The sequence below is a fragment of the Strix aluco genome, chromosome 21 (genome assembly GCF_031877795.1).
Source record: "Strix aluco isolate bStrAlu1 chromosome 21, bStrAlu1.hap1, whole genome shotgun sequence".
Lineage (NCBI taxonomy): Eukaryota > Metazoa > Chordata > Aves > Strigiformes > Strigidae > Strix > Strix aluco.
This window is the reverse complement of record NC_133951.1, coordinates 1,573,443-1,591,768: the sequence shown is the minus strand read 5'-3', so window position 1 is coordinate 1,591,768 and position 18,326 is coordinate 1,573,443. Positions and strand designations below refer to the sequence as shown.

At 45.2% G+C, this 18,326-nt stretch overlaps 1 protein-coding gene and 1 long non-coding RNA gene across 3 annotated transcripts; one reads left to right on the top strand and one right to left on the bottom strand.

Annotated features, from left to right (window-relative positions):
* The first annotated feature begins 1,483 nt into the window (after positions 1 to 1,483).
* On the top strand, positions 1,484 to 18,258 carry WDR45B (WD repeat domain 45B). 2 transcript variants are annotated; one of them, XM_074846974.1, is made up of 10 exons: positions 1,484 to 1,697; positions 7,618 to 7,692; positions 10,787 to 10,888; positions 11,506 to 11,593; positions 12,107 to 12,201; positions 13,943 to 14,133; positions 16,054 to 16,139; positions 16,909 to 17,010; positions 17,627 to 17,684; positions 17,929 to 18,258. In XM_074846974.1, exons 1-9 carry the CDS (start codon positions 1,631 to 1,633, stop codon positions 17,682 to 17,684), a joined length of 864 nt encoding a protein of 287 aa, XP_074703075.1. In that variant the 5' UTR covers positions 1,484 to 1,630; the 3' UTR covers positions 17,929 to 18,258. The 2 variants fall into 2 exon arrangements, with proteins under 2 accessions (XP_074703075.1, XP_074703074.1); XM_074846973.1 differs by having other exon boundaries at positions 17,563 to 17,684.
* LOC141932832 (uncharacterized) lies at positions 12,208 to 14,091 on the bottom strand. Its single transcript, XR_012625945.1, has 3 exons — positions 14,004 to 14,091; positions 13,590 to 13,705; positions 12,208 to 13,467 (listed from the first exon to the last, which is right to left on the bottom strand). It is a non-coding gene; the product is annotated as an uncharacterized LOC141932832 (long non-coding RNA).
* Positions 18,259 to 18,326: the final 68 nt, after the last annotated feature.

Here is an 18,326-nt window from a genome sequence, read left to right as displayed (position 1 = left end):
TGAAGAGTTCTCTTCCATGCACATTGCTGTACTGCTTTGTTTCTTCCAAATTATTATCTTGGCCTCCTCAAGCACCAGGTCATTAGTTTGTTTTCATTCTGTATGTGATAGGCAGTCAGACTGCCTAGCTGGAGGGAGCATTAACACACATGTGTGTGTCCTCAAGGTCAGATTCTCTATTCCTCCTGCCAGCCAGGATAAAGACAAGGTAAGGAGGAGAGGTGAGAGCAGCACTCCTCGCTTCTGGTAATGCCTGCAGCACTCCCCCATGGAGTAAATAAAGCCTGAGCCTGTAGTTGGAAAGAGGAAGGTTTAAAATAAGCAAAGAAGAGCTTGTTATTTCATATACCAATATACCATATACCAGTCTCTTGACTGCCTGAGGAGACAAAAATCTTGTAAAGATGCAATGTGATTATTTCTTTATATATGAGTGCACAAAGCAGATAGCTCCAGGACTGTAATGAGCCACTGTAAACTGAAAAGCTGTAGTAATTTCCAAACTGAAGGCTGCGCTAAATAAGATCTGGTCACAAATCTGAAATACAACATCAAGCCATTGACATGGAAGGCACAGAGCAAAGATACAAAAGGAAGTGAATGCACGAGGATGTGGAATAGCTGGTGTTTGTGTGAGCACACGTGTGTGAGCTTTCAGCTAATCAGAGAGTCATGAAATAATTCAGGTTGGAAAGGACCTCAGCAGGCCATTGGGTCCATCATCTTGTTTAAAGTAAATTCACTATTGAACTCCAGTCAGGTTGCTCAGGGCCTTGTGTCTTGAAAACTTAGGAGTTTTCAAGGTTGGGTGTTTTTTTTTGGTGGTGGTGTTTGGGTTTGTTTTTTGGTTTTTTTTGTCAAATTAGGGGATGCCTGATTTTAGATTATTCTTTCTTCTGTTCTTACTAGTTTGATACTCAGTATGCCCTTTATGTGCGACCTTTCTACTAACCGGTCCCTCAGAGCTGGGAGGGGGCCCAGGGGCTGTACTCTCATGTCCTGTGCTGCCCCTGGGCTCGCACCAGCTGGCAGCTCGCGCTTTACCGGCCCTGGGTCACCCCCGCCCGCCCCAGGGCCATCATTTTGGCCTTGGCGAGAAGCCCGGGGTGATGCCGCTGGGAGGAAGCGGGAATCCCCACAGGACGGCCAGGCCTGCGCTGGTGCGAGGGGGTGAAGCGTCCCCGCGAAGCGCGGGCTCCCACCCCCGCGGGGAGGAGCAGACCCCAGGCCCTGTGCCTGCGCGACCCCCGGGGCATATCCTCCCCCACACGCAGCCCCCCGAGAAAACCCCTCTTCCTCAGAGACGCATGGAGCTAGAGCAGATCCTCTTTCTCCCGCCCAGGGCCCGGTCCGCTCCTCGGAGCCGGGCGCACCCGCCGCCATTCCCCGGCCGCCCGCAGAGGCGTGGGGCGGTGCCGCTCGATCGCTCGGCGCTCCTGGCCCTGGCGGGTGGATGGCCTCTGCGCTCGGCGGCGCTGCCTGCCGGGGTCGGAAGCAGCGGCCGGCCTGTCCGCCGCGGCGCGGCTCGGCTCGGTTCGGTTCGGGCGGGCTCCCGCGGCGGGGCTGAGGCGGGCGGACGGGCGCCGCCATGGTTTAAAGGGCGGCGGGCGGACGCGAACAGGCCAGAGCCATGAACCTGCTCCCGGCCAACCCGCACGGCAACGGGCTGCTCTACGCCGGCTTCAACCAGGACCACGGTGAGGTGGCGGGACTGGGCCAGGGGTGTGTGGGGGGGGAGAGCGCTGCGGGGCGCGGCGCCGTGAGGGGAGTGGGCCCCGCCCGACCCGGGGGCTCCTCTCTCGCGGGCCCGGCCCTGGGGAGCCGGTTTGTGCCGGCAGAGGGGTGGCGGCTGGGAGCCCGGCGGAGGTAACCGCCCGGAGCCGGTGCGGGGGGTGCGGCGCCCGCGCTGGGTCTGGGCCTGCCGCGGTTCCCGGCAGCCGTGAGTAACCGGGACCCGGCGTGGGCGGCCTCGGCCGCGGGCGGGCGGGCTGCCCGGGGCCTGCGGGCCTGTCCCGTCCCCCGGCGGCGGCGGGCGGGCGGGCAGGGCGCGGTGTCCCTCGCTGCGTGTCTGCTGGTCGCCCCCGCTGCGGCTGACAGGCTGCCCCGGGGGGTCCGGTCGTTGTAGGGGCTGTGGGGGCCGGAGCTCCGGCGTTAAACCGCCGGGCAGCCTGGGTGTGCGGGGGCATCGCTCCACCCTTCCCTGCCTCAGCTCTGGTGTGCTAGTGTGTGTAGCCAGGCACTTCGGAGAGAGTTGGTTGGGTGGAGTGGGGGGAGAGGAGGAACAACACTCGTGTTTAACGTGCATCTTCAAACGCATCTGCCTCTCAGATGGCGAGTTGTGCTGCTTAAAACTGGCTAGCTTCCCTTGTGTAGTTGGGTAAGTCTGCCTTAAAACCTGGGCTTAAAGGATGTTCTTATGAAACTGCATTACTGAAAAGGTAACTCACAAAACGTCCCTTTCCCAGCATAAGGACTTTGCATTCAGAGTTAGTGGTGTAACTTTTTTTTCTTTTTGCCTGTTTTGTATTTTAAAAATGATGGTTAAGACTACTAATAGTAGTAGTACTAATAGTCAGTACTACTAATAGTACTGGCAGACAAGTGCAGATACATGGACTTCACGGTATGCTTGGTTTATTTTTTTTCTTTGTTAGAAAGGGGAAGAAAGCCTTTTCTAGAAAAGGGGTACAATATGCCTTCACTTGTTTTTGCAATATAAAAATAGCACCAGTCTTATGAGTAAGTGTCCTTTTTGTGGAATAAGGAATAGAAGGTCATAATTTTGTAACATCTTTTTGTCTTAACAAATAATACTCTTGCCCAAGACAGTCTTGCAGCTTCTGTCATTGTAGACCTGTTGGTGATGCTGTTGAAGTCAGGTGTAAACACGAATGATGCTGGTGATTTTAGTCTTAATGTCTCTGATGACATTTTGTCAGTAGTGTATCAAGCCATTAATGAAGTGAGCATCTTGGTAGCTGTCATCACGTTCTCCTGTTGACTTGAAAACAATAGAATAGTCTGTTTTTCAGCAACTCTGCACTTGTTTTCATCTTTCATTTGCAACAGAGATGGAAAAAGAGATTTGTGAGGATGGGCTTCATTTCAAACCTGCAGGGGTCTGGCATGAAATGGTAATATTTGATGCTTGGCCTGTGATGAAGCTGAGTTATAGAGAGAACTGTGTAAGAAGTTAAGTTTCTCTTTTACTGTAGAATGCCTTTATAACACCATTTTAGCATGTAAAACTTGTTCTTTGTTGTAAAGGCTTCCTTAAATTCTGTAGCAGTAAATGCAAAATAAATGCTTTTGAATAATATCGCATCCAAAGTACGTTAAGGAATTTGTCTTGGGAATCTGTGAGCTGACAATATCAAGTTCCATCCTACCTAGCCTGGCCAGCCAATTAATAACAGCAGAAAACTTGAAGAAAAAAACATGTTTGGCTTTCATTTGCAGGCTCCTGGAGCTCGTCCTGCTGATGAATGATGACTTTTGAGCTATAGGTAGCAGCATGCTAACTTTTTACTAGTTTAGGGGCTTTTTATAGTGTTAAAGGATAGGTGATTCTTTGGCTGCTCAAAGAAGAGTAGGTAAGAGGAAAAGCTCACTTCTTCCTTATTGCTTCTACCAAAAATAGAAATATGAGTCAGTCGAGTGCTGAAGCTTAGTAGTGTGCGTGTCTGCGTATATTGTCACAATAACCTAATTTCTTAGTAATTTAAGACTAGCCAATCCCATAACGATGGGAAGATGGGAGGAATGATCTAATAATGCTCTCCAAGCCTTAACTTCCATGACTGACAAGTGATAAAGATAGCATCTGCAGTTTTTCTGAAGTGTGCTTCCCTTACTCTGTTTTGAGTGATACTATATTTTTATATTGTGTGCCTTTGCCACTTTTTAAATTAAAAATTAAAGAAACCGTGTAACCCCCAAAAAAGGAAGGCCCATATTGCAAGGTGTTTTCAGTTGTTTTAAACCAGAATATTCTGACTTCAGGTTCTTAATTTCAAGCCGGTATACTCCTGATTTCAGGCACTTTTCTAATGCTTTCAGAAGGACATTAAAGTGCTTTACAGAACTGAACAGACAAAACATAATAAATTACCATACCAGAAAGTATATGTGTAAATTGCTGACAAGTTTTTCTTTTGTCATTGTTGTAGTCTAAAGCTAGTTTGGAAACTGAGGTGTGGACTTGTTTTGGTGTTGGAACACTTGTCTTATTCATTTGATCTCCTTTAGTGGACTGAAATGCTTAGCCGTAGGACCCCGTAAGTGTTAGTAGGATTCTGTGCTCTCTCTTACCGCTTTAGACAAAATTTGCTGTGGCAAGGAAAACTAATGTGCTAGGAACTGCGCCTGTCATCGTCACTTCCCTAGGCTTCACTGTTGCAATTTTTGGATCTTGGGTCCTAAAGGCTGCAGATTTCTTTATGTCAGCATGCCTCCTCCTTCAGGTTGTGGCATCTTCTAGGATAGTTACTAATTTAACCCTTCCTTTTTCTTTGGTTTTAGAAAAACAAAAAAACCTCACTGGCCTCACTGGGAGTGTTGGCATATAGTACTTTTACTGTAGGAACAAGCACAGCTGTGGGTTAGGGTAATAATTCTTTAATAATTTGTTTTTTAAAGTATCTGAGTTGTCTTCTGACAGTGGCTCTTTTGACACCATGTCTGTCCCTTCTTAAAATGAGATGTGAACTTCCTGTGGAAGGAAGTGTATCTATTATTGCAGCAATTCCCTATTCTGGCAGCCCCTCTCCATCTCTCACATTACATAAAAGCTTACAAGCTGTAGCTGTCGAGTTTGTGATCCCACTGGTAAATGCTGGGATCAGTCAGATGGGGAAACACTGAGCTCCAAAGCTGTTCCTGTAACCTGGAGTTGAATGAGTAGCAGTAATCTTCTGTATGTTTTTTTTCTCTTGTTTGGCTTGGGGGTTGCCATGACTGAGACCTTCGTATCTCTGTCAGTAATGATGGACTGTGTGGGGAATATCACCATTACTTACATTCCCTCAGCTCTGGTGTATTGTCTCCAGTTAAAAATGTAGATATTCCCAAGATATTAAAAGCAGCCCACGTCTTAGTCACGAGGTTAGCCCTGCAGAAGAGCTGTAGTGGTGCTACAGGAAATGTAATATCTGCATTTTATTGCATTAGGAATGCTCCGTTTGGGTTTGTTATAAGCTGCTGATATTAACTTTAAAAGTAGAACTTTACAGTGCTCTTTTACTATAGAACAGTTCCAGCATCCCTCTCCTGGAAATACAATATCGTGTTATAAAACTGTCACTGGAAAAATAATTATATGGATACACACTACAGCTACCAGAAACAAATTAGTTCTCATCCTGTCCAGTATTGGTTTGTGTAGAGCGAGATGTTTCCATCTAATTTGCTTTCTAGTTATCCCAGTAAAGTATCCTGCACGAGGTGGCAGCTTATTAGTGCTGTGACTTCAGTGCAGCGTGCTCTTACGTATTCGACTGCCAGAGCAAACTAAAGCATGATGCACTGAGAAGGGAGGAGGTAAAATGAATATAGTTAATTTAAAAGCATCTGTTTCAGTGTTTACTAATCTTTCTATAATTATTATATTCCTGTTAACCACTCTCTAAGTATGTTTACCTATGTAAACAAGAATTTTTTTCACTTAATTTATCACAAAATCTTGGACAGGGTGAAGTTGTGCCTGTGAGTTTTTTAGGTTGGGGGGAGTAGGTTTTCTGTGTGTTTTGTTTTCTTCACTGTTTAGCCCCACGTTGGGCGCATGCGCTTAACAGTTGGACTAGATGATCTTCAAGGTCCTTTCCAACCTAGATGATTCTGTGATTGTGTGCTTCTCTGCGTAACTGTCGTACTGTTAGAACAGTCTGGTGTATTGGGTCTGCGACTGCTGTTAGTGACCACATGTAGAATAAGAGGGTTAATTTATTTCCTTTCTACATTGAAGGGTGCAGAGATGGATCTTGTAGTAATCTTTTGTATGTGTGAGTTCAGTGAATGGCAACCCTAAGGATGCTGCCAAACACACACCCCCACACCTCCTAAGAGACTGGGCTGTAAAGCAGAGGGTGTGTGTGATGCCTTTTTTTTGTTGCTGTTGGGCTTTGGTTGTTTGGGGGGTGGGTGGGTGTTTGGTTGTTTGTTTTTTTGTTGTGGGTTGTTTGTTTTTGTTTTTTTTTTTTTAAAGTGGTCCTACTTGGAGTGAAACTCTTGAAGTATTAAAAAGGAATCTCAAATTGGCTGTATTATTTTTCCCAAGTTGTGGAGTTTTTAAACTAATACTGTTGTCAAGATCAAGTTTATGTTATGTTTTTGTATTGTTATGCAAGAACATTGATTTTTGTTCTGTGTTTATAAAAAAAAAATCACCAATTATATTATTTCTTCTGATATCTTAACCTGTGTCAAGATATGGGCAGTATTGAATGTTGCTCACTTGGTCTTCAGTGAGCATATGCAATTTTTTAAATTGAGCTTATATTAAGCTAATAGTATGCAAGCCACAAAGATGGTTAGTTGCCTGTGTTGTGAGGACCATTGCTGGCTGTTCGTGACCTTTAATGCCAGGAGTACCTGAAACAGGCTCTTGCAGTCTGAGTCCTTCAGCCAGCTTCTGAGCCGAGGCTCCACAGCAAACCAGTCCCGTCTTGTGTGCAGGAGGTCACCTGGCTGTGAGCTTCCTTCCCTTCTTCCCCCACCCACCCTGTGATTTTTGGGTTCTGAGTTTGGGGAAGGGGTGCATTTAGACATACCTCCTCAATTTTTACTTGGGAAGTTCAAATCGTTGCAGCCATTGCAGTGCATAAGAATAAAACCAGACTAATTTGAATATCTCTGTTCCAGTACCTTGAAGATCTTAACTGGGTTTTTGATACAGTGCACATAAATTGTGTAGCAACTAATCTTCTGTCAGTCTGCCTCTAGCGACAGTAGCTGCTTCTTAATGACTTGTAATTGCTCTAACTTCACACTAGCATTTCTCTGTTAGTAACTGCATTCACCCATTAGTGAATAAAACAGTAGTTTGAAGGATTCCACTAAAAAGGCACATGCATAATTCTGTACGTAAAAGTAACTAAAATAACTTTCCACAGTATTTTAATCTGGCTTCTAGTCATTCCCTGGTTTAGATTTAAGATATTGGCATGTAATTATTGGCATCTTTCATTAGAGCCTTCTTAAAAGCGATGTTTGAGAGGCTGTCTTCTGTGGAAACATGAACAACGGATCGTACTTCATACCGTCGTAATCGCAGTGTAAATTTGGATCTCATAAGAAAGGAGGGGTTTTGCTTCATAATGACTGTTGGGCCATCAAGGATACAGATGGGTTGGGAATTGCTCTCCTTTCCTTCCATTGTTTTCTCACCTGTCTAAAAAGAATACTGAGAACTGCCCACTTTCAGTGGAGGCCAGCATAGAGGACAACTCCTCTAAACGGTTTTCACTTGCAAACACTAACAAAGCCTGCAAGTGGTCTTCAGCGTGGATTTAACAATGCTGTTATGGAGTAATGCTCTCTTAATACTCTGGCTCTTGCTTAGTTCTCAAGTGAATCTCGCAATTACTATATATGTGTATATATATGTGCTTTTTACCACAGGATGCTTTGCATGCGGAATGGAAAATGGATTCCGAGTTTATAATGCAGATCCACTCAAAGAAAAAGAGAAACAAGGTAAAATGCTTACTTACTATACCGTGCTGGTTCTGTGTTGGAAGCTTGGCCTCCACGTTTTTTTTTCTGTAAGATTCTTGCTTAGCTTTCACCATTCCATCACTGGAAGGCTTTGAATAAAGCCTCAAGAAAGGAAGTCCACGCTGGTCCCAAAGGGCCCCTCTCACTTAAACCACTGCCTGGTCAGATGTTTATATGCTATTAATTTGCATAAAGCTGGCTGATGATGAATGTGTCTCACCTTCTTGCAGAAGCTGAATTGTGTTAGCTGTTGCTAGTGTTTGTAGTCCTGAATAGGAGATAACTTGCCTGGTTATTCACAAGTGGGAGAAGGGTTACTCGATGCAGTGATATTACGTACCATCAGAAGTTCTTCTGTTCCTATGCAGTAACCTGGGTGATCTAGTACAGCCATAAAACTACTGCTGTTTTACTGGAGATCTGAACGTAACATTTCTTGTACTTGCTTAGAGTATTGCTTGCAAGAGCACTGTGAGCTCAGACTTCTAATACTCTAAATTCCATATTCTCTGTATGCTTAAAAATTTGGGAGTATCTTAAGGTGGTAAACCTAGCATCATGTCTTAATAGAAATTACTAAATGAGCAATATTAACAGGTAGTGGGGCTTTTTATCAGAAAGCAAACATAACTGAGTCAAAATAAGGGATAATCAAACCTGGCCATGTGATTCTAACCCTAAATAGACAAAGAAAGCTGATGTGCTAAACAGGTTTCCCTGCACTTCCAGCCTGTGGTGATAGAAATGATTTAATAAGAGGAAAAATATATTTAAAATAGCAATTCTTATGAAACCAGGTGTGCTCTCACTTTTTAGTTCTGTAAGAGATTTCAATCACTGTTCATGTGGCCAAAGCTGACAAACTCTTTTCTGTTCTTAATGCTGAATTCTTCCATAAGCAACATATCTTGGGACGGTCATCTGTGATAGTGTGCTAAAAGGATCAGAATTCAGGTCAAAATCCTGTTGTCAAAATCCTTGTCAAAACTCTCCCTGCCAGCAGCTCTGGACATACTTCCAGGACTCCAATTGTGAAATGTTTCTTATGAGTCAGACTGCCTTTCCCCTGTGGATTTGGAGAGGTCAGACTGTACTGGCTGCACAGGCACACAGAGAAATCTTGTTCATCTTTCATGTGTATTTAAACCCACCTAAGATAGACAAGCTCCAACTGGGACTATTTGATTGATTTCTATAACCCAGTATGAAACCAAGTCTTAACTGTTATGCCCTGGCTTGTCTCTCTTATATCCAGGAGTTCCGTGAAGTTCCCATTGCAGCATCACCTGTTAGAACTGTAAAGATAATGATTAAAGTGTCTGTTCTAACATAGATTCAGAACACATTGCATGTTCTGAAATTGTCCAAGGTTATAATTTGTAAATATTTTAACTTTTTGTCACAGTGATAATACCTCTTCATAACAAAATGTGCTGTCATGCTTTAAATGCTTTAATGGAGCTAAGAGGAGGACCTGGTGCAGAAGGGGGTAGTGTCCAAATACAAGTGTTCAGGAAGGAAACTCGGCAGTCAGAAGTGTTGTTGAATAAACCACAAGGACTTGCATGAAATCCAAGGCTTTACTTACTGTTCCAGTGTGAACATCTTTCCAGGCATCCACCTTCAGTGTGTGTAGTCAAGTCCCACCATAGATTCCTCATCCAGAGACACTGCAGTGCTTCTCGATGTCTAGCTGAATCCCTTCTCCTACTCTTCATGCATGTTTATATCTTTCCATTGTAGTGCTTCCTCCCAGCTCCTCAGACACTTTTGTGGTTTTCTCCCATCCCAATTGCTGACAGTAGGTCTCTGGAGTCCTTCTGAAATTTCAACTTCTCCTCTGGCTTTGAAATGGTTTACTAGTTTCATCTACCTTTCCTGTTGCAACCTGCCAGTGTGTGGAGTTATTGGACAGTCTTTTAAAGTGGAAGGGTGTTTTTAACTCTTCTCATCTACCTTGAAGGCCACAGTTATGGCCTCTCCTCCTGACAGTTTGGTTCTGTCTCCCCAGTAGAATGCCAGGCATCCCTCTAGGCTATGAAACAAAGCCAAGCCCCCACTCAAATGTCATCAAATGGAAAAATTCTTTTATTATAAAATCCCCTGGTTGGTATTGTGCTCCTCCACTTGCACCATAAGCATGGCATCTTATTCTGCTTCCTCTGCAGATGAGATTCTTAAAAAGAAAAAAACCCTTTTCCATGCACTATAAATGAGAAACTGCACCAGCTGATCCATTTTGCTTTCAGTGTTTCCTGCATCACTGAGTAGAGATGGGCTGGAGCTGGGCTGCACTTCTTACCTATTCTGTCAGCCTCGGGTTTGCCCTGAGAACAGCACTGGAGGTTCTAGTCCAGTTACATATATGTGCATTTTGCCTTCTTTCCTCAAATCCACCAAGTCTTTAAAGACAAATCCCCTTGCAAATAAAAAGGTTCATGACCAGTGAATACTGTTGGTACTTTTTAAAATGCATGGCATTAGTGTAACAGAGCAACACCAGGCTTGAAGTGTGTGTGTGTGTGTGAGGGGAATGAATCTGAGCTAACTGGACAGGCTTTCTAAACATATTTACAAACCCACTGTATAATAGAAATGATCAAGCTGCCATGATGATACTGTTTCATCTTCTCTCATGCAGCATGTTTTAGTGTAACTTTGAAACCTTGCTGTGATTGTCTATATATGAAAATGAGGCCTGTCTCAACTGCGTGAAAACAACAGTGGTGATCTTCATTGCTTTGAAAAATAAAGCAACTTTGTTGAGAATCCTAATCTTAAACAAGCACCAAAAAAATCAAACAGAAACCCGAAACAAAAAAACCAAACCCAACAACAAAAAAAAACAAACCAAAACACCCCCACCCTTTTAGTCAGGACTTCTTGTCCGTCACCCCCACTCTTAGAGGATTCTCTGGTTTTTTTAAGGTCAGCCGGGGTAGGAAGATACTGTTCTTCTCAGGTGCCTGAGAGAAGCACTAGATAACGTGAGCTTTTCTTGTAACAGTGGTTAAAAATTAGATGGCATTTTAACAGGTTCTGACGCTTTTAAATAAAATAATTTGTCTTTCAGAATTTCTAGAAGGTGGTGTTGGCCATGTCGAAATGTTGTTTCGTTGCAACTATTTAGCACTAGTAGGTGGAGGAAAAAAGCCCAAGTACCCACCTAACAAAGGTGAGTCTCGTGGAATAGATCGTGTCAGTGTTCACCTTGCTATCTGTGTGAAACTGCCCAAGGAACTCCCAAACCAAATGCCTTGAGCTGGGCTCTGGTGTTCTGAAGGCTGGATGGAGGGGGTGTTGCAGCAGGTTTAAGTCAGTGTGGTGAGATGAGGTACATCGCTGCTGTTGCAGTGTTACCAGGCAGTTACCTGCAGCGACCAGTCCCCGAGACCTGCTGACAGTCTGTCCTTCTCACTGTTCCCTTTGCAAAGAGACTCTAGGGCTCAGCAACCTGAGGGGAGGAAGGGCCCCCGTTGGCAAGCTTTGTAGGAAAACTGGCTGCTCTGTTTGACTGCTGCCTTATTTCTTTGATAACCCTCAGAGCAAAACAAATTGTCTTTAGAAAAATGTATTTTTATTGTCCTACCTGCATGAGTCATAGCATGAAAGAGTGGGTTGATGTGTAGTAGCTAAATACCTTCTGGTTAGCCGGATGCCGGTCTGTAACTGCTTCACTCTTGGATGCACCTCTTGATTAGCCCTCCCAGAGACTAGAAGCTGTTGTAAAGGAGGCAGTGTGGATCTTCAGATATGCCTTGATGATCTAATGCAATCTCTGCACTCTTCTAGTAATGATCTGGGATGACCTGAAGAAGAAGACTGTCATCGAGATAGAGTTTTCTACAGAAGTCAAAGCAGTTAAGCTGCGAAGAGATCGGTGGGTAAAACCAACGTGTTCGAAACACACAGCTTGGCTTTGTACACTGTTTGTAGAAAGAAAAAGATCCTGCTTTAACACTAGCAATTAAAGGTGAAACAGGCTTCTGGGGGCAAGCATTAGGGGTTAACGGATCACAGCTCAAGTACACTGGTATCTGAAACCTTGGTGAAAATCCTGTGAGACTTTCTGGCCCCTAATGTAGGGAAATGTACTTGTGGCTACTGCTGACTCTTTTTCTAGGTATGGAGGAGTGTGAAGATCTCTAGAGCAAGAGCAGCTGTTAACAGCTGGAGTCTGTGTACGTGTGGGTGGAGGGGTTCTGCTGTCACAGCTTTGGATAAAAGTGCTTTGCAGGCTCATAGCTGTGTGGCTTTTTGTAAGGCTGTGAGTGTTGTGGGGGGCAGAAAGCATACAGCCATTAAATCAGCTGAAAGCCTTTGCAGGTCTGAATTGGTATCTGTGTCCCTGTTCTACCCACCCCACATCACGGGAACTTCTTCTCTGTTTCAGAATTGTGGTAGTCTTGGACTCGATGATTAAAGTTTTCACATTTACACACAATCCCCACCAGTTGCACGTCTTTGAAACCTGCTACAACCCTAAAGGTTAGTTGTGTATGTGGGTTGGGGAATGGACACAAGTTTATTCTGTTCTTGACTTGCTATTTATCTTTAGCTGCCTGAATCAGTTTCTTTAGTAACTCATTAAACCATTTACTTACTGCACAATAGTTGTGCCCTTTGGAGATGCTTTTGTGTTTATAAAATGGTTATTAAAATGTATTAATACTTGGCACAGAAAAACTTTTTATGTACTCCTGTTAAGTTACAGATTTGATTTCAGTAAGAGCTATTTGCTTTCTTCTGTAAAGAACCTGTAAACTTGATGTATTTTGTGATGAAAGCTTAAACACAAACTGTTAGAAAGTGCATCACTCCTCTTTTCTAATAGAGCCAGAACTGTCTAGCAAACTATTCTCTACAGTGTCAGAGTCTAATTAGCCAACTGGTACTGTTCTTTTTAAATAGCAAGGTGTGCCTTTGTCTTTTGCTGAGATGAGCAGAAGGTACCCTGAACCCAGCCGAGCAGTAGCGCCACAGGCCAAGTACTGTGTAGTGTGGTGATGTCGGCTCTAGGTGCCGGGTGGGCGTGGGAGGGGTGAGGTTTGGGTTTGACCTAAGGAGATGGTTTTGTTGCAGTAGGCTTTATTGGAAAAGGGAGGTTCCTCTGGAAGGAGAGCCATGAGGGTGAAGAGATGGATGAGCATAGTCCCGTGTCAGCGGCACACTTAAGACTAGGTGTGTAAGGGAGGGTCTAGAACTGGAGGGCTGTAGCGGCAGCTGCGTGAGCATCTGTCTCTGGGCACAGCTTGTGCCCCACGGTGGAGCCGGTCAGGGCCCCACGGCCTCCACAGGGAGGCTGGAGTTGGGCCGTTTACTCGTGCAAAAGGGAGACTGAAGGGTGAGCAGCAGCCAGCACTTACAGCTACTTGAGGGACAGTTACAGAAACGATGGAGCCAAACTCTTCTCAGTAGTGCCAGATGGTAGAACAAGGGGTGTTGGCTGTGCTTGATGCATAAGGAGGATCAGCTTGGACGTCAGGAAGATGTTTTCTCCACCAGGAGGTTACATGGGCTCAGAGGCCCCATCTCCAGAGGTTTTCAAGCCCGCTAGAAGCAAACGCGGAACTGGTGGCTGCGCTCCCGGCAGCACAGCCCAAAGGCACACTCGGCACGCAGATGCTCGCTCACTTCCAGGAGTGGTGCTCCCTGTGATACCCACCCGGTGCTCTGCAGCTGGGGACTGCGTTTGCAGGAGGTTACTTGGTGTCAGCAGAACACCTGGGACAGATGTGATTTACCTTCAGTGCTCTGCAAAAAGTTATGAAGAAAAAAGTGCAAGTGCCATAAGAACAAAGTTCAAACATGAATTAATAATAATCAGTTTTACTGACAGAGGAGAAATTAAAATATCACCTGTTACAAACTCTTACCCTTTTTGAGCTGTTAAGGAGACTTCACATTTTTTTTTAAATAGCTTTGCTGTAACAGACTGATGGAGCTGGTCTCTGAAAACATCCAGATTTTGGATAACCACAACCAGATTACTCTGAAAGACAGTGATGAGAGCAAGTTAAAATTATGCTACTCCCCTGCTTCTCTGTGCTCTGCACTTAGGGATGGATCATGTTTTGGGATACCGCTGTAGTCCTTAAAATTAAATTCTGATTTACTATGTGTGTGTTCATTCTGAAGTTATGGATATTTTAGAAACTTATGTTTGAAAACTTTATTAGGTTATGGGAACTACACAGTTATTCTTCCTTCTCTTTTTTTTGTCTTTTAGGTCTCTGTGTCCTTTGTCCAAATAGTAATAATTCTCTTCTTGCATTTCCTGGAACACATACTGGCCATGTGCAGATAGTGGATCTCGCTAATACAGAAAAGCCTCCTGTAGACATCCCGGCTCACGAGGGAGTCTTGAGCTGTATAGCTTTAAACCTGCAGGGAACAAGAATTGCAACAGCATCAGAAAAAGTAAGAATAATCTCCTACCTCTGGTTTACTATGTGTTCTAGTGGAGTAACTCCTCCTAAAACAGAAAGCTGCATCCTTTTGTAGGAAAGACACAGAAATAACAAACTGGACCATTTGTCATTGCAATAGTCATTCTCAGTCTTTATCTTTACTGCTCCCTTAGGACATCCAAACAGCAATCCAAAGGCTGTGCCTGAGGCAGCGTTTCTCTCTTAGCCAACTGTAGCAGTGACTCCTCGGTGAGGTTTGAATGAGATCTGGCCCAAGTAGTTCATGTTTCCTGTGCTCTTGAATAAATACTATTCATTTTAAAAATAAAGGGCAGGGGAAAAGCTTATTTGCATTTCTTCACCTTTGTTAGTTTCTGCTTAAATTCACTTTAAAACCACTGGCTAAAGAAAAACTTGCAAATAGGTCTGTCATACTGGAGGATGTAGTTCTGCTCTGGCTTACCTTCCGTTACAGACCAGGAGGGAGCTGTGCTGCCTCTGTTTTTCCCATACACACACCACAGATGTTTTCATACAGAGTGTAAATTATAAAAATGATTCTTGGAATATTTACCAAATTGTGTGCAGTCATATGTCACATAGGGCTAAAGAACGCAGTACAGTGACAAAAACCTGAAGTTGCAGCACAGCCTGAATCCCCCCGGACTGGGCTGACGCCGAGAGGCGTACAGGAATGCAGAGCGTGTCCCTGCTCTGCCTTCTCCCCCGGAGCTGCATCTCCCAGGAGCTGCATCTCCCGAGGGTGCCCAAAGGGACCCAAGGCAGAGGGGCACCGTCCCCACCCACCTGCGCAAGTGGGGAACTCGCTACCTTCTTCCACTCAACGAGTTTCTCAGAGACAAGGTAAATCAATGCAATGGATCTCTGCTTAGAATAGTTTCTACTGCCCAGCCTATAGCTCAAAAACCTTAAAAAAAGAAAATGCAGCCAGTGTCTCTTAACTAAGCTTAATTACTATCTGTCTTCTAAACAAAGCTCTTAAAACTGCTAATGCCACTACTAAATAGAATAATAATCTGCTGAATTTGTATTAAGACATTCCTTTTTTTGTGTAGAGAAAAAGTTTAAACAGCATTTTCAAACTGAAATAGGAGTATGGGCAAAGTGCCATACTGAGCATATTGCAAGCAAACATCCCAAGCTTGTGTCTTAAATCAAAACTAAGCTGACATTTATCCAAATCTTTCTCTGCTGGGTTCTGTTATTTACTGGGGAGATGCATCTTAACCAGGTGTATAACGTGAGCTGTAGGTGACCATGTTACCCACTCATCAAATGAACCAGCTGCTGAATTGTTGATTGCTTCATTTGGGATCCATGGACATGTTTTGCATCTCTGGTGTCAAGCTTAGTTTATTTTCAGTGAAGTACAGTTTTCCAGTGTGGTATTGTGTCTGCAACCTCACTCACTCTGGGGTCTCATAGATTTGGACCAATACAGATAATGAGCATGTGGTAATTCCTCTGGATTACATCAACTGAACTAATTGTAAGGCAAGACCAGCCCCAGTCTGATCATACTTAGTGGAAAAAAAATTGCACAGTAGCACTCCAAAGAGAGTACAGTGGCTGTGGGGAGCACGATGGAAGTGATTCACAGCACCCGGGCACGAGAGGCTGTACACCAGTCTGCTCTTAATGTTTGCAGACTCATGCCAGAACATAACTTGGAAGAATCTTCAGTTGAGTAACTAACAAGATTGTATACCAAAGCTTTATAACACTGTGGTGATGGTGTGGGGGAAATCAATATTCTTCCCAAAAATTGAGAGAGGTTCTCTCAAATCTACTGAGATGAAAAACCCAATGGGGTGTGTGGGGGGTGTGCTGGTCAGGTACAATTTTTAGGATGCATTCACAGATGAAGAGCCTTCTGCTTTCCTAATGTAACACTCAATTCCTTTTCAAGGGGACCCTCATAAGAATATTTGATACTTCATCAGGGCATTTAATCCAGGAGCTACGAAGAGGATCACAGGCAGCCAATATATACTGGTATGTTTAATTGCTTCTGCTTTGTCATCTTACGGGTACTGTGGTGCTGAGGCCGCCTGGTAACCGGCGCCAGAGTCATCGTCAGAGAGCAGCAGCCAGTGGTGCTGCCACGGGCGCAAGGCAGAACTCTCCAGGGCCGCTTCCCAGGGCGGCGAGACCCGGCACAAAAACCGTGTCTGGGCCTGGGCCTGGGCCCGCTCCTCTGCTCGGAACGGGCGGGAGCTGGGGGGCTGCTGCGACCTTGTGCTGCAACACGGGGACTGCAGCGGAGCAGTGCAGGGACTGCAGCAGTGCAGTCCGATGGTTCCCAGGACCAGCCCCTGGGGGCGAGGGGAGGTTTATTCCAGCACAGTGCTGTGCTGCCTGTGAAAACCCCAAGGCAGAAGTTTGGCTCTAATCCACTGCTGGAAGCACTCCCAGGAGCAGGGAAGCTCCCCCTCTTCTACCAGGCACCATCAGGAGCATGGCAGGTCTTAATCCAATACCTGCCTACTCCTCGGAGCAGGGATTGTGCCGTTTCTTCAGCAGAAGTGGCAGAATGGCCCATGCTGAGGAGCTGTCGGGGCAGCCTGCTGCAGCGCTGGTCCTGAGAAACCAGCTGCCGGGTTCCGAGGGTGTGTGCGCCCCCTGCCCGGGCTGTCCCTGCTCCGGCAGGAGCGCGGCTGCTGCCACCTCGGCACGGGCGCCCCAGGCCCCTGCGGCAGCAGAATGGTGCACGCCAGAGGGGGGATGCCAGTGGAAATGCTGCAGCTCTCTGTATTCTCTACAGTATTAACTTCAACCAGGATGCTTCCCTCATCTGCGTGTCCAGCGACCACGGCACAGTACATATTTTTGCTGCAGAAGACCCCAAAAGAAATAAGCAATCAAGGTAGGGTTTGAGCCTTTCTGGAGCCTTTAGGGGGGCTGGGGGGGGGGCTTGACCTTTTAATAGAGTTTAAAACACTGCTTTTGATAAAGCAGTAGTGAATACTGGCACTACTGGAGGGGGTAAAATTCATCTGCTGTGTGTGAGCAGAGTTGTAGATTTAGGACTATCCAGCAACTGCCATGTTTGTGCTGTCCTCTGCAGAGCTGCAGAATTCCAGCAGGTCAGGGTGTGATTTTAGTGGCTATCTTAGCGTGAGTGTACTTTGTGGATAGTTCACATAAAACAATCTCTACTAAAAATCCTTTTGCCAATTTTTGCAGTCACATAAAACATAAAGCCAGAAAGGTAGCTGTAGGGTCCCCCTTCCTTCTCTAGAAGGGGAGTTGTACATATTACCTGATGCATAGCAGAAAAAAAAAAATACAAAGCCAATCAAAAATAGCAGTTAGTGTAACCCTGGGCCTTGTTCAAACACGCCAGCAGTTCTAAATCAACTCTTGTCAACACATTACTAAGTTGTTACTTTTTTTTTTTTCCCCTCCTCTCTTGCAGTTTGGCTTCTGCCAGCTTTCTCCCCAAATACTTCAGTTCCAAATGGAGTTTTTCCAAATTTCAGGTTCCCTCAGGCTCTCCGTGCATTTGTGCCTTTGGAACAGAGCCAAACGCTGTCATAGGTGAGTAACAGTGGCTCGCCTGGGCTGGGAGCAGGAGGGGGTGCTGGTCCCTGGCAACCGAGGATGGAGCTGTGGCTGCCATCAAAGGGGGCGTGGGAGGAGGAAGCCGGCGTGGCGCTGCCAGGGCACGAGGAGCGAGCGGCCTCAGGTTCCTCCAGAGCACCTCGTGTTCCGTTCTGTGAGCCCGAAGGGAGAGAACAGCACCTCTGAGCAGCTGAACTGACCCTGTCTGTTTTTGTTTCAGCAATATGCGCAGATGGCAGCTACTACAAGTTCTTATTCAACCAAAAAGGGGAATGCTCAAGGGATGTCTATGCTCAGTTTCTAGAAATGACGGACGACAAGCTTTGACTGAGGTGAGGGGAGTGCAAGCGTCAAAGTCTTGCCTTGACTCTTCCAGGTCTTTGGAAGGACAGTGTATGAATGTCCAATACTGATCAAGAAGTTCAGCAGATCTCATGGAGAAGCCTGGCCCAACATGATCACAACGAGCTCTGAAGTAGTGGACTACATATGTTTATTCTCATTTTTGCAAATATTCATCATTAAAATCTCTTTGGGTTATGGTCATCAACTCCAGTTTTCAAGATGTGGCTTTCAACAAGCTTGTGCCTATTGGGTTTCTCTTAAACTGTGAAATGA